This window comes from Opisthocomus hoazin, chromosome 3 (genome assembly GCF_030867145.1).
Source record: "Opisthocomus hoazin isolate bOpiHoa1 chromosome 3, bOpiHoa1.hap1, whole genome shotgun sequence".
Classification (NCBI taxonomy): domain Eukaryota; kingdom Metazoa; phylum Chordata; class Aves; order Opisthocomiformes; family Opisthocomidae; genus Opisthocomus; species Opisthocomus hoazin.
The window spans coordinates 71054240-71069679 of NC_134416.1; the positions used below are offsets into that span (position 1 = coordinate 71054240).

At 41.3% G+C, this 15440-nt stretch overlaps 1 protein-coding gene across 4 annotated transcripts in view; it reads left to right on the forward strand.

The window, feature by feature from the left end:
• The window catches only part of LOC142360874 (uncharacterized), a 37023-nt gene that overhangs the window by 16781 nt on the left and 4802 nt on the right, over window positions 1–15440 (forward strand). For all 4 annotated transcript variants that reach the window (XM_075416639.1, XM_075416637.1, XM_075416640.1 and 1 more), the window contains 9 exons: window positions 2151–2287; window positions 2843–2962; window positions 3320–3350; window positions 9457–9478; window positions 10083–10107; window positions 11011–11049; window positions 12436–12537; window positions 13341–13446; window positions 13881–14750. In XM_075416639.1, the coding sequence (XP_075272754.1) occupies window positions 2151–2287; window positions 2843–2962; window positions 3320–3350; window positions 9457–9478; window positions 10083–10107; window positions 11011–11049; window positions 12436–12537; window positions 13341–13446; window positions 13881–14750 (1452 nt within the window). The remainder of the gene's footprint in view (window positions 1–2150; window positions 2288–2842; window positions 2963–3319; window positions 3351–9456; window positions 9479–10082; window positions 10108–11010; window positions 11050–12435; window positions 12538–13340; window positions 13447–13880; window positions 14751–15440) is intronic.

The following is a 15440-nucleotide window of genomic DNA, read 5'->3' on the forward strand; positions in this document are numbered from 1 at the left end:
CTCTCCCTGCCTTTCCTCATAGGCGAGGTGCTCTAGTGCCTTTATCATCTTCAGGGCCCCTCATATGTCCATGTCTCTTGTACTGGGAAGCCCAGAACTGAACACAGCATTCCAGGTATGGCCCTACTGGTGCTGAGTGGAGAGGGTGGATCATCTCCCACAGCCTGCTGGCAACACTCCTCCTTGTGCAGCCTGGATACTGTTAGCCTTCTTGGCCACAAGCTCCCATTGCTGCTGGCTCATCTTCAACTTGATGTCCACCCAGGTCCTTTTGTGCCAAGCTGGTCAGCCACTAGCATGTACTGGCGCATGGGGTTGTTCCTCCCCAGGTGCAGGACTTTGCATTTCCCCCTGCTGAACTTCATGAGATTCCTGTCAGCCCAGCTCTCCAGCCTGTTGAGGTCCCTCTGGCTGGCAGCACAACCCCCTGGTGTATCGGCCATCCTTCCCGGGTTTGTGTCATCAGCAACCTTGCAGAGGGTGCACTCTGCCCCATCATCCAGATCATTAGTGAAAATGTTAAACAGGACTGCACCCAGTATTGATCCTTGTGCCTCCAATTGGACTTCATGCCACTGGTGACTTGTCATCTGGTGATTCTTTGTGGTTTTCCATTTGGTGGGATATACAAATTTCCTAGTATTATCAGAGAATTTCTCTGTTTAGTGAATTGCCTGTTACTCTGCATACAATATTAATATTAAAAAGCACAGAAATTTTTTATTGTAAGGATTTTTAATAGAAAAGGGGAATAACAAAATGTTACTTTCCGCTATACTCAGTTCATTTGGTGATAGTTTATTTTCAGAGTTAAGATTTAGCAATACTGTAGTGGGTCCGAGATGGAGTTGAGTTTCTTCGCAGCAGCCTGTATGTTTTGGATTTGTGACTAAAACAGCGTTGATAACACACCAGTGTTTTGGCTGTTGCTGAGCAGTGCGCAGCGTCAAGACTTTCTTTTTTTCACTCTCGGTCCCCACCGCTTACCCCTTGAGTAGTCTAGGGGTGGGCGAGAGGCTGGGAGGAGACACAGCCAGGACAGCTGACTCAAACTGGCCGAAAGGATGTTCTGTACCGCAGAAGGTCGTGCTCAGCAGTCACAGTTGAGGTAAAGGAAGAAAAAGGGCGTGTGGGGTTTAGGTTCCAAGGTGGCTGTTCAGAGACTGTCTGGGTATTGGTCTGCTTGTGGGGAGGCGAGTGACTGGTTTTAGCATGTTGTTTTTTTCTTTTTTTCACCTCTTTGCCTATTAAACTGTCTTTATCTCAGCCCATGAGTTTTCTCACTTTTGCTGTTCCTGCTTTCTCCCCATGCTGCTGAGGGGTGTGTATGTGAGTGAGCAGGCAGCTATGTGGTGCTTGGCTGTTGGCTGGGGTCAACCCATCACAAATACACAGTACTGGAAAATATGATAATGGGGAACAGCTGCAGGTTTTTCCTGTTTATTTTAAGCTGCTTATAAACTTGTTACATTTGAGCTGTTCAGAGTAAAACTTTCCATGCTAGGTATAAGCCTCAAACTTAGCTATTTCTGAATGCTTCTAAGGCATAGTCTTTCAGTCATTTCTAGGAAAAATGAAGAAAAATCCCATTTTCATTCCTGTAATTCTTAAAAGTTTATGGAAGATTTTTAGATTAAGAAGGACTCAATTTTATGAAGTGATTATTGTCTTCCCAACATCTGCTTTGTGCTACTTGGACACTGTCCAAATTATGTTTGACTAAGTAGTTTAAATGCAGTTTTTTAATCTAGATGTTTGCGTGGCATTTCCTAGTCTCATTCTTTTTTTTATATGCACTTCTCCATGAATTCTCTTACATGACTGTATTGAATAGAAGGCTAGTTCTTAGTTTCTTAAAATTATCCCAGGCAAGAAAAAAGGTACATGAAATACTTTGTTTTGGTGGCCTTGCAAATCTGCCATAGACACTGTTTCTCCTTTCAGAATAAAGCATTCTAAAGAGGTAAATTTGACTTATGTGGGTAATAAGTCCGAAGAAGTGTTGAAGTGATCCTGAAAAAGTGTTGAAATTCTGAAAATCGAATACTTTTATTTATTCATTCATTTTGGCTCTTAATGAGCAACAATGAAGAGAATACATTTTTTTATAGTAGTTTATAGTAAAATATAGATATTTGTGACTCTTACAGGCTTAGAACATGTGGTTGAAATCAGATTTGAAGGAAGAAAAGAGCCGCATTATGAGTGCAAGCTGTGTGGGTTGAATACAGAGATAGCACCTATGATAGAACATCTTAGTGGATATAAACACAGAAGAGCATACATCGTGAGTAATTTTGATGCATTTTGATCACAATTTCTTTATGATATTCTCCTTTTATTTTTTTCTATAAATACTTACATCAAGTTTGAAGTTTAAACCCCTGTACGATAAATTGCGAATATGTGTATGGTTGCCTCTTCATGGGTCAGATCAACATGAATAGCTATGAAGCTGTGAGCTGTTAAGGAGGTGCGATCCAGAGGTTTGTCTGTATCTGCTCAAAGTCTGTTCCTAAGTGTTTTGACTGCCTCCAGGATCACGTTCCTAGAACACCGTGGTTCTTTCTCATTCCTGGGCACACCCGTAGTGCTGTTTGATATGGTACAGAGCATGTTACCTTTTTGTAGCAAGGTTTGCAGTGTCTATTTCTTGTTTTGAAGACTACTTGAGAAACTTTAACATTATAAATTAGTTGTGTTACAGAGAAGAAACTAGCTCAGAATGTTCAAAATGATGTTTATCAGTCTTTTGGAAGCTTATCCAAAAGGTAAAGGTGCCAATTTTTGGATGTTGTGGTGAATTTTGATGTTGACCATTTCAAGCTGTTTTTGTCCACAGTCCAAAGAATTTCCAGATAAAATGAAGAGAAAGGCAACAGATGTAAAAGAATGCAAAGTCTCATTTCTCAAACGGATAGCAGGAGAGCTAGAGAAGACTGAAGGATTAAAAATGTATAAGGTAATTGGAAATAAATGTAAAGTATCCCATAATGTGTCCTTTATCAGTGCGTTTACATTTGACCTAGTAAATTTTAAAAGTACTGCTGACAAAGCTTGTTAAATTTCTGTGTCTTTCTAGGAAGTGTAGTATTAAGTTGAACTAAGGCTTAACTTAAAGTTGCCATAAAAAATCTGGGGAAAAGAACAGTAGTATTGAAATTAATCTGAAAAAACCAAAGTTTTTTATAAAATTATGGGCCACATTATGCTGGGATAAATAAAAGTACTTGTTCCATTTATAAAGGCAGTTGCAGTACAGACTGTTGTTATGAAATTTTAATCAGAAAATCTAATACGAAACTATTTCTGTTCCTAGACTGAAGGTTACATAAGACCAAGTACCTCACGTAAGTCTATGAATTACTTGACTATAATAGATTTGACGTAGTTGGTGGTTGGCCTGATTTGAATTACTAGTTAAACTCAGAGGGTGGGACTGATTTAAAATGTTCACCTTGTAATAGCACAAAATGTTTTCAGAGATTTTCCAGCTTTTGTGAATTTGAAATGGGGGAAGAAGGGAATTGCCAGACTTGCAGTGTTTCTTAGACATTTTTAACTGCTTGGTTCTGGAGGTATTTGAGATAACTACAGTGATTTGCTACAAGGAAAGAGAAAAAGTATGGAAAAATGGTATTTGATGGGTTTCTCTGAATAAGCTGATAAAGCCTTTTCAACCTCATTTCAGTCATCAAAAGACATACATGCTGAATCACTGGTAAAAGTGGAAGTTACAGTTCTTTAGCAAGTCAATTGGAACAAGCAATGGAAACCAAGCTCTCAAACATAAAACCAGCATCTGCCGTCATACAGTATATTTGAGCTATGCCCTTTGTTACTGTTGATGTGCTACTGATGCTTAATGATGCCAACGTGAAGAAATGTCTACTTGCTACCTTTTGACCCTAGTACTAACATCAGTGGGAAGGTAGGTTTGATTGAAGTGAGTGAATGTTGCACAGATCAGCAGTTTGTCACTGTGAATCCTGCTATCAGTGCCTACTGTGCTTTTTTTTGGATTAATCATTGGTGCCTTCTGTGGATCGTACCTGTTAAATTTGGTCTGCAAAACAAGGTGGCAGAGGCCTCTTTTGAGCTCCGCTTGTCTTTCTCGTGAAGAAGAGGGAATGTGACGCAGTAATCTTGCTCAATAATTCTCAGGTCAGAGTAAATTGACATCAACGCTGACTGACTTCTGTAGAACCGGAAGAAGTGCTCAGATACCAAACCAGAACATCAAAGAGAGCGATCCCACCCAGTCCTACAGGACGTGAAGAACTGGAGCAATGGGCAAGAGCGAAGTTAGCTGCAAAAATGTTGTCTCATTCAGTATTAAGGCTTGCTCTGGTTAGGTGGTAAGGGCAATATCAAGCAAATTCCAAAATAAACATACTCTGGTTATTTAGAGGAAAATCATGCTTACTGGTTTAGGAGCTGTATGTCTTTAGACTAGATCATACTGGTAGAGAATGACTTCCAGCTTCAAAACTCCATTCTGAACGCAAGAGTGAGTTTGAGGGTATAATTAAGAAAGGCCATTTGGTGGCATGTACTACTTTGTAAGTGGCAAAGCAAACATTAGCACCAAATTTTGGCTGCTGCAGAGATCATATGCAAAACTTAAGGTTATGTTTTCTTTTATATATATGTACACACACATATATATGTATGTATGAAAGGTCTTGAAGTGATTGTTTTGTTGCTTTTCTTAAAGGAAAAATTATGATATTTCTTTATTCTTTAAAGAAGAGAGATTATCTGCATTTTGTCTTGGGCTTCAGATTAGAAATAATGTCTTACTAAGGTAATTCCTATAACCAGTTACTCAAAGTAGGGAGTTGTGCTTGAAGGCCTTATGACACTGTGTGTAAGCACAGGGCAGTGGTATGACATATGAAGTTCTGATATGATTTGGTCTCTGAATTCTGCCTGTGTAATTTTTTTTTCCTTTCTAAAAACTGCTCTTAATGCTGCTACGTAACACAGCAGCAAATTTGAAAAAAGTCCAGAGATTCTGTGCTATTTTGGACCAGGCTTTTCAGATTGAACTATTGCTTCCTTGAAGTTACACCAGATACCTGGAGAAGCTTGCCTGTATCTTCAGTGGGGAAGTGATAATTCCATGCGGCAGTACAGGATGGGAAGTGACAGACTGATCAGTCTTGCTGAAAAGGACTTGATGGTTATGGTGGATGCCAAGCTGAATATGAGCCAAGAGAACGCTCTCATTTCACATAAGGCAAATCTCGTATTGTGGTATTTTCGGGGGGGCAGAGGCAGCAGACTGAAGAACAGTCAATTGATGAACAATTGATGATGGTAAGACCAGACTTAGAATATTGTGTCTAGTTTTGTTCCTTCTAGTTCAAGGGGAAGGTGGAGAAATTGGAGAGGACCCAGCAGAGGATTATGAAGGTTCTTTGGGGTCAAGAGCATGTACCCAGTGTGAGGGTTAAAGGGAACTGGGCTTGTTTAGAATGGGAAGGAGCAGGGTAAGGGGGTGATCTTATAACTGCCCTTCAAGCATCTGTAGACTGGTACAGAGATGACAAAGCCAAAGGAATTTCAGGCAATTAACAAGAGATATCAGCCACAGATGGCAGCTTGAGAGGCTGAACTCAGGAAAAACTTACTTTCTAGAAAGTAGTACAGCACTGGACCAGGTTATCTATAGGTAGTGAACTCTGCATCCTTGGAGGTTTTCAAGACCTGGCTGTACAAAAGTAGAATCTTATGTTGGCGGTAGTCCTGCTTCAAGTGGGAGGTTGGACTAGATGGTGGAACTGGAAGTTACTCTGTGGCCACAGAGCTATGACATCATCAGAACTGCAGAGATGCAATGCAATAGCTTGTACGACTGGAGTGCTCTAATGGATCGATATGGGTGCTTTACGAAAGACAGCATAGAAGATGACAGTAGAAGTTGTGTTGGATGCAAGAGCACCTTTTCTGTATAAAGCCGTGATTGGTGGTGGTTGAGGTCTTATGGGTCAGGACTAGCAGGAAGGCCAGCAAGAACAGCATCATGGTAGGTATCTGCGCCTCTTGAACAGGCAGTCTGTAGCAAGGCTGTCTTTACATAATGGGAAGAAGTCTCCCAACTGCAGGTCACAGTTTTCCTGGGAGGACTGACTTTTGCTGGAAGAGCAGCATGGCAAGTTGCAAACAATCCAAAAGTGAGTCAAGGCCAGTTTTTCATGCAGGGACTGGATGAGTCAACAAGAAGAAGTGTTTCACAGAGAAGGAGAAAAGTCAGGAATGTGATGATCAATGGCAGTCTTAGTTGGAGTGATCATGAGATGATACAGATTAAAACCCTTTGGGCAATAAGGAAGTTATGTATCAGACTAATGACCCTGGGCTTCAGGAGAACAGACTGCAGCTTCTTCAGAAAACTAGTAGTCAAGATCCCTCAAGAGGCTGTTTTGAAAGGAAAAGAAGCCCAAAAGAGCTAATCAGTCTTCAAGGAGAAGTTCCTCAAAAAGCATAAATGATCTGTTCTGCCGTCCAAGAATATGGGCAAGCATAGCAGGTGGTTAGTGTGTTTGAGCAGGGAACTACTAGTTGATCTTAAATGCTAAAAAGAAGCATTCAGAGGACAGAAGCAGAGGCAGGCTGCCAGGAAGAAATGTATTGGAATTACAGATATATTTGGGGTGAAATTAAGAAGGCAAAGCTTGCCTGGAGGTGAAAGGAATATGAAGGGCGATGCGTAAGCTTCTGCAGATATGACAGCGGCAAAAGAAGATGTGGTCCCTCTTCTGAGCCAGTAGCCTGGCAATGAAGGACATGGAAGAGGCTGAGATATTTGTAGCTTTCTTTGCCTTGGTCTTTACGATGGTCTGCTCTCAGATCTTTGTGCATAGTTGTAAGGCTTAGGGGAGAATGGCATTACCCACTGGAGAGAAGGATCAGTTTAGGGAAGTGCAGATTGAGCCTGTACAAGGCCATAGGACAAAAAGGAATGCTTCTGTTTTGAGGGAGCTGTCTGCTCCCTCAGAAAGTCTTTGAAAGGTCACGGTGATCAAAGGAGTTCCTTGGGGACCCAAAAAAACCCAAATGTGCTTCTCTTCGAAAGTAAAACGTGGCTACAGGCTATCTGAGACCTTATTAAAATCATGGGGCAAGTCCTCATGGACATCATTTACTGTTATGTGAAGGTCAAGAAGGTGACTGGGAATAGCCAAATGGATTTACTAAGGACAAACTGGGTTTGACCAGATTGATTGCATTTTGTAATGACGTGGGCTGGCTCTGTGGACAGGGGAAGGAGGACAGACGTCATTTAACTTTAGCAAAGCTTTCAGCACAGTCTCCCATTTTTTGCTTACAGCCAAACTGAGGAGATAACGTAAGTCTACGGGATAAAAGGTGGCTGAACTGTTAAGCTCAAAGAGTAGTTGTCGGTGATTCTAAGTGTTGGCCAGTTGCTAGTGGCGTTCCTCAGTGGTTTGTCCTGGGACCAGCACTGTTTAACATGTTTGTCCATGACCTGGATAATGGGGTAGAATAAACCATTGTCAAATTTGCAGATAACATCAAATCAGGGGAATGCCTGGTGTATGGTGGAGCAAGACTGCCATTCAGAAGGATCTCAACAAGTTGGTGAAATGGGCTGTTAGAAACCTCCTGAAGTTCAACAGAGGTACATGTGAAATCTTACATCTGGGATGGAGCAGCACCCTGCTGGATACAGACTGGGTAGTGTTGGGCTAGGGAGCAAGTCTTATGAACCTGTAGGTTTTTATATACAGCTGTATGAACGGGAATCAGCAATGCACTCTTGATGTAATGAAGGCCAACAGCATACTGGGCTGCATTAGCAAAGTGTAGCCAGCAGGTTGAGGGAAGTGCTTACTGCCTTCTGTTAAGGACTCATTAAGCTGCTTCTGGAATACCGTGTCTGTGTACGTGAGAAATTTTGGTGAACTGGGGAGTCAGCAGAAGACTTGCCAGCTACAAGAGATCAAGAGGAGACTAGAGCATGTGGTGTGGAGGACAACTTCAGGGAGCTGGATTTGCTTACCCTGGAGAAGGCAGCAGCTAAGCAAGGGATCTAATTACTGTCTTCCGCTACCTAGAACATGGCTACAGAGAAGGAGCAACTTCAGGAAGGTGTGCAGGGAAAGAACAAGTGGCGACATTCACAGGCTGCAGTAAAGGAAATGCTGATTGAACATTCAGGAAGTTCTGCACAGTGAGTGGTCAAGCACTGAAATTGCCTGCCCAAAGAAGTGGGAAATTGCCATTCTTGAAGACATAAAACTCAGCTGGACTTGGGCCTGAGCAGCCTGATCTAATCTTGAGGCTAGTCTTTGTCAAAGTGAGCGGAACTTCGGCCGTTAGCTGGAGTAGGGTGAAGTTTCCAAGCACTGAGTAGCACTCATTGTCTCCATCCATCTTCTTTTCATACAAGGAGGATTTTGGAAGCTTACTGGAAAGACAGCACAAATCAAGTAATTCAAGGAAATTTAATTGTCAGTGTCCTCATCTTACAGTTGTTTGTTTCTGTTTCTGTTACTTACCACCTCTGTGGTACTTTTCTCTTACCTTTGAGGCTGGACTAGATGACTTCCAGAGGTCCCTTCCAACTTAAACTTCTTTATGATTCTGTGATTCTACCTGCAGAGGTCCCTTCCATCCTGCATTTCCATGATTCTTAATTCGTTGGATATTTTCTGTGAAATGGTGGCAGTTCTTTTCTTTCGTGGCATTTGGAGAACTTTGGGACCTACAGTACAACTCCTTGTTGCAGATCATCAGCAAGTGCTCAACGTCAGGTGGTTAAAACAGTAACATGACTCTTTCAGCCTCATATTGTAGGGGCAAAGATGTTGTTTGTCCTGAGAATTATTACTTGTCCTGTTGCTTATCCTGCAACACCTGTGCTGATAAATACTTAAGAAGTGATAAGTTACGTACCATGCGGTAGCTGTTCTCTGAAGCATAGCTACTGCCTTAGACTACCTTGTTTTACTGAGCTTTCCCTCCCTGCTCGTGCTTATACACTGTACTGGCAAGAGAGGTGATTAGACATTCTGATCTCCATAACTTCTTGTTGGAGACCGAACCATTACGTGTGCAGCTTTGAGGTTCACTGCTATGTTCAGAGAAAAAAGCCCCAAACCTTTTCACTTTTTGTGTAGAGGAGACATACCCACCTCAGTTCAATCTGTACTGACTTCTTGTGTGGGATTCAGCTGCCTGAACGCAGACGCTGTCGGGTACCCTGCAGAGCTGCTGGGGCACAAGGCTCCCATAGACCTTCCAGCAAGGATGCCTGGTGGTTTCTGAAACGGCAGCATGTGCCTGGGTGTAGGCTGCTGAGTCCTGTCCTGTGAAGAAACCGCAGCCGCTTCAGGGCCGGTAGCTGTTCTGTTTGTGTAATGCTTCTATTGCAGTAATATGGTGGAAACCCTATGATGTTGCTAATAATTCTTTTTAATTTTCTAGCCCCATCGAAGAAGAAAGCAAGGTGAGAATGCTACCCCCACAGGGGAATCAAAAGTGATTTTTTTTTTAGGCCCCTTTACTTTTTAAGATGATCTACTTTTCTGTAACATCATGACATGGGGATAATATTTTATATTGTCTTTCTACTGTACGTATTTTTTTGTGTAAATTGTTCCTTTCTGTCTGTGAGGAAATAGTAGCTATGGCTTTTGAAATTTTGTGCTGGTTATGCAGTTCAGTAGCAGTCTGATGCACTTGTACACAAAGAAATTGCAATTCAAATTTCAAGCTGTTACCACTTTATTTGGGATGCCATTGCTTGTGTAAGTTGGATAAAAGGCACCTCTGCTTATATAGGAAGAAAAAACCCACCACTGCTCTAGCCATTGCCTTTAGCTGACCTGTAAAGCAGTTCATCGGTACTACTGATCTCTTTGAGAGTCAGTCAGAATAAGGAGCTTTAAGCAGTAACAGTATTTCAAGTATGCCATAGAATAAGATATCTACACTGGTAAGTGATATAAATTTGGAAATTGAAATATTTTGGTTCTAGATACTGTGAGTAAACCTAACTTTTTCATAATCTCTGGAATACATCATAAGATTCTAATTTCTTTCTTTTTAAGGTGGGAAGATGATTATAAGCATGAGGTATGTAGAGATAGTAACTCTGCGAGTGTCTTATGTTGTAGCAGTCTCCTTATGCTTGCTTCTCATTTTTCTGAAAAACTTTCACTCTTTGGCTTCATCTGCTATTTTATTAATATTATTGCAGAAGCAAAATAATTGACCTAGTGACCAGAGTTTTGTGTTCATCACAGCAGAGGGAAAATGAGTACTGTACGTCAGGATGCTCATCCACCTTAGCTCTCATAATTCCTGTTCAAATTCACTGAGAGTCTCAGACCCAGTGTCTGCAGGCCAGGTCTCCCAGCCTGTGCTGCAGCCTCCACTGCTCTGTTTTGCCCCTATTCAGATCAAAGGTGTTGTATACTGAAGGATGGCTTTAAATCTTAAGAGAAATCTAAAGATTTACAGTCCTTTTTTCTCACTCAAAGCTGAAACTCAAAATGACGTCTGAAGTGTCTGTCCTGAATAGCACTGGGCACACGCACTAGGAGCTGCCTCATTTTAGCTTAGTGGCAGAGGTGGTTTTGTAACCTGCTGTATTCCGTGGCTCTGCTCGGCCTCGGGCTGGTCAGGTACTATGCTAGATGCAGCTGGGCACTTGACTTTTTTTTAAACATGAGGTGGGTCCTGGGTGAGGAAAGCCTGGGAAAAGGTAGCTCTTGTAGGTGTGTAGCTTAGATGTGAAATGTCTTCTTTCCAGTGCTGGAAGTAAAGCAGTTGCATTTGTAGTAGCTGCAACCTAATTGCTGTTGAGGCTCTAACATTATACATTTGTGGCTGTGACCTAAAGTTGCTGTCTTTTCTTTGTGTTGACTATTGTTTTTGGATAAAAGGTTAAAAGGTCTTGTTTTGTACAAGATGGTGCAACAAATAGTAGTAGTAGTCAGTCTTTTAATTTTTCTTCTCCATTCTGCAATCCCACAGAATGATCCTGTTCGGAAACAGAAGGCTCTGGAGTTCTTGGTATGTATGTATGTAAAATAATTGTGGTGAGTTGTGCAGTTTCACCAGTATGATGCAGTGAATATTGTGATGGAGCCTCTCATTTCACCACCACATTAATTTCTAAGTCCTATTTTAATGGACTCTGCTCTTTGGAAAGCCAGTGCAGCTGTGGCATAACGTCGTCTCAGAACAACTTGCTAGATTAAATGTGAGCTCTCTACCTGTTCTCTGGCCGAAACCAGGACACGGGATCATTCTTCCTTTTGCTGAGGGCCAAGCGGCGTGAGCAGCAGTGGTGTTGCTCAGGTGCTGTTGGCTGTCTGTGTCTGAGGGGATCGCTGATAACGCTGCGGGAGAGGAGCCCGCGCAGCCGTGCTGCCCGTGGTGCTGCAGCTGGCGCTGCTCCTGCAGAGCTGGGCAGCTGGGTGGAAGTGGGTGAGACCGGAGCACAGCTGCCCGTGCCGGAGCCAGGGAGTTTGGCAGTTCAGTTGCTGTTAGCGGTGGCGTCGTAAGCCTCGGTTTTTCTTTTGGGTTTGTGTTGTGAAAAGATCTGACTGTTTATATTCACCATTTTACCCCGTGAAAGTCAGGGTCTGTACCTAAGGCAATTACAAAATTTCCTTTGAGTCTGAATTGTGTTTATACACTGAAATCACAAGTGGAATATTTTGTGTGCTTCGTTACCAACTGAAGAGATTTTTTGTCTCTTCCAGTTTTCTTCTTTTTTTTTTTTTTCTTTTCAGCTGTGGTTACTTGTGACTTTAGGAAGAGGCAGAGAAAAAGCAGGTCTGAGGATAATCAGCAAACTACCAGAAATGCTTGGCAGACCATTAATTGATTGTTATCTACAGGAATTTCTTACAGCAGACTGCCTATATTCTTTTAACTTACTGTAATTACTTATAACTTCATACACTTACTAATCAGTCTCTTTGGACATTAGAAAGACAGATAGCCATAATTGTTCTGTGCTTTGTAGAACTGTATCAATATATTTTGGTATCTCTTATTCCCAAAATTACACGTAGGAAAGTTATAATGAAAACTCTCATCTTTTTGTCACTAAAATGGAGGAATCAGAGGCATTTGATGGTGCTGAAGCTTACTTTTTATTCAGAATAAATTTAGGACTTGTGCCCTTCTCTATCTGCAGCAAAATGTTCATGATTGGCAGTATAGGAGTGGCACAGACATCCAGGTTTATGTTTTACCTTTTATCAAGCCATAATTAATGTTCACAATTTTATTTTTTCATATGTGTGAGTGTATGCATATTTTGTATGTCTTATATATCAACTAATAGTATAAACTTGGTTATACCAAAATCGAAGTATAACTTTGATCTGTTTGTGTATATGATCCTATGGCGTCCTAGTGACCAATTCTAATGATGTTTTTCAACAGGAGACTTTTCACATCACATCAGACTCGGAAGCAACACTTGTTGTTCATATCACACAGGAACTTACAGAAGCTTTGAAGGCCTTTTGTGAGAAGAAAGCAGCAGTAAGTAACTTAATTTTGACCAGAATTGTTTTACCATTGGAAGGAAAGGAGTGGTTGAACTCATTGTGTTTACACCCTACCAAAGTGTAACAGTTCAGGCATAGGTCAAAACCCCCCAGTTAACTATAATTTTTTTACAGTTTCTAAGCACCAAATACACTGATTGGATGGCACATTTCTGTTAGTTTTCCATCATCTTCTGTCTGTTTTGGTTTTCTTTTGCATATATTCTTCCCCTGTTACAGGTACAATTTTGCTTTGTGATGTCTGGTTGTCATCCTTCCTTTGCAGTTGGTCCCTTGCATGATGGCTTTTTTTTCTAAGATTAATCATGCTTTAAGTGCTACCCAAATGTGTCACTTCTTTCTTTTGTGGGCATGTGGATAAGTCTTTCCTTCTGGTGGCTTGTAGCTCTGCTTCCACTTGAGAGCTTTAATCTGTTAAGACTAAGGTTGGTAGTATGTTCCTTTCTTTCTGTTGGTCCTTACAAACCTCCAGACCTTCTTTGTGTTAAAATGGAATACCTCTAGAAAAAAGGGTCTGAAGAAGGACCAGAATCTGTACTAAAGTGACTCATCACTCTGGCAGCTACTGGTTCACAAAATTCAGTATGTATTTTTCTGAAATGCTTTTGGAAATTGTGATTTGATGTGGTAATTGTGAACACCACATCCTTCATATGGAGTTTGCTGCCACCTAAAATTGTACTCTGCTAACTTTCTGTGGGGAACTTGCTATTTTTTTTTTAGAATGCTCAAGATTTGAGTTTAAAAACAGACATTCTGACCTTTTGTTTTACCTAGGTTAATTACACTAACAGTCTGAGGCCACTGATGTCAGTATCTCAAGAAAAGTTTCCAGGAAGGAAAAGCATCCCAAAACACTATAAGCCATATGGAAAATCTAAAGGTGAATTAGATATTTTGTTCTACTACTCTAAGTCTACTCTTAACAGTGCACAGATTGCAAAAATTTACTTTTATGGCCATCCATCGTGATTCCTTGCTAGAGTACTGTGTGTCTTTGCCCTCTGAGTCAGTTCAGGATACCATTTTCTGAAGCCTTCATGACTTCAACCTGGACTGTCAAGGAACACTTCTGTCTCACTGAACAGTATTACAGCAGTAAAGGTTACTGGAAACCCAAGCAGTAACTTTTCCTAACCTATTTAACCTCAGGATTTTGGGGTGAAAAGATGCCGGACTCAGGTAAGACATAAAGGCAGGAAATGTGATAAGAACAGAAGGCCACTTCATAAAACCTCGAAGTAGTTGTGTTTTCAGTTGGTGTTTTAATATTTGGCTAACTTTTAGTGCCCTTTATTTATTTATTTGTTCACGCAGGAAATTGTTACTGGAATCAAGGTTTTTTGTCTCAGTATGAAGAATGTTCTGCAGATGCTTCTTTTGATCCTGCTGACTCATACAGTTACCAAACAAATGATGGCTCATTTTCCTATGGACTGAGATCTAATGACTTTGCAGTGACGTCTGTACTCAGGGACTCTCTTGCTCTTCAGACTGGAAGTCCTGCCAGTGGCAATAGTGAATGGCTGCAACAGTTCCACCGGTCTGCATCTGACAGTAATTCGGCTGGTGGGGCCTCTTCCTATGAGATAAGTCCAGTGAGCGAGTACTCAGCAGAATATATGTCTGGCGATGTGCGAGGAAGTAAGCTCCGTGATAACAGAATCTCATATGGTGGGGAAAGTACGAATTGGAGGAATCGACAAGCGTGTACAAAAGCAAGGAGTGTAGATGATCAAGGGTTCCCCTATCCCAAGTCTTCTGCCTCATATCCTTCATCTGGGAGATATTCTACGAACTATTCTTCGCAAAACTATTCCTCTTACACGAATGATGAGTCTGTGAATACTTGTATGTCTTCTGCAAGTTCTGCTGTTTTGGGAAGAGGTGGCTCTAGGTGGAACGGGGACTCTAGCTGGAACCAGGAGTCTAGGTGGAACCAGGAATCTAGGTGTCAAGGATTCAGGCATCAGAAGTCAGGTTACAAGGGTAATTGGAGTTCACATCAGTACTCATTTTCTGGCAGTGGTTCATACAGAGACTACCAGCGATTCAGAAGCTCAGAGATGTTTGATGAAGATGCTGTTGGTCTTTCTCCCAGTATTTTGAATAGACTACGAGGACAGGATATACCTACAGTGACCAGGACGCGCAAACAGTTTGCTCCATATTATCCAGCACTTCAAAGTAAGATTGTGATTAGTTCTCAAAATGAGTTACATCAACATAGCTGCTTTAGTATAAGCTGGAGATTGCGTGTTGCAGAGATAGTACACTCCGTTCAGAGGAGTTGAGTTCATTTTGCTCAACAGCCGTATCAACTGAGGAATGGCGTTAATTGCCTCTCTGAGGAGACTTGGCCTCTTGACAACTAAGTAGAGCTGTGAGTGGGAGGAAATTTTGATAGCACAAAAATTTCCTGAATTGAAAGGTTTGTCCTAGGTCATCTTTCTAACTGGCATCTTATATCAGGATCCGAGGTTGTACTGTTGGGGTGGCAACTATGGGGAGGGAATGTATTGGCGCAAAGTAAAAAAATATTGGAATGCATGCAGAACCAAACTTAGATGGCATGATAATAGATGAAATTACTCCAGATGGACCCAACGCATTGGGATAACAAAAGAGAGATGTTATCAAAGAGATGGTTTGTTATATGACAAATTATTTTTTCCAATTATTGCAAAAATATTCCTTAATGTTAAAAATAGTGATCTACTGTTCAAAATAAAAGATTATCCTTTGGAAATAGATTATAAGAGGGATTTAAAGGGAGTTGGGCATAAGCTACTATTGTACAGCTGTCACTGGGCGTGAGTTTGGACAAATGCAAACTATGCTTACGATACTAGAATTAGGACAGCTAGTTAATAGTGA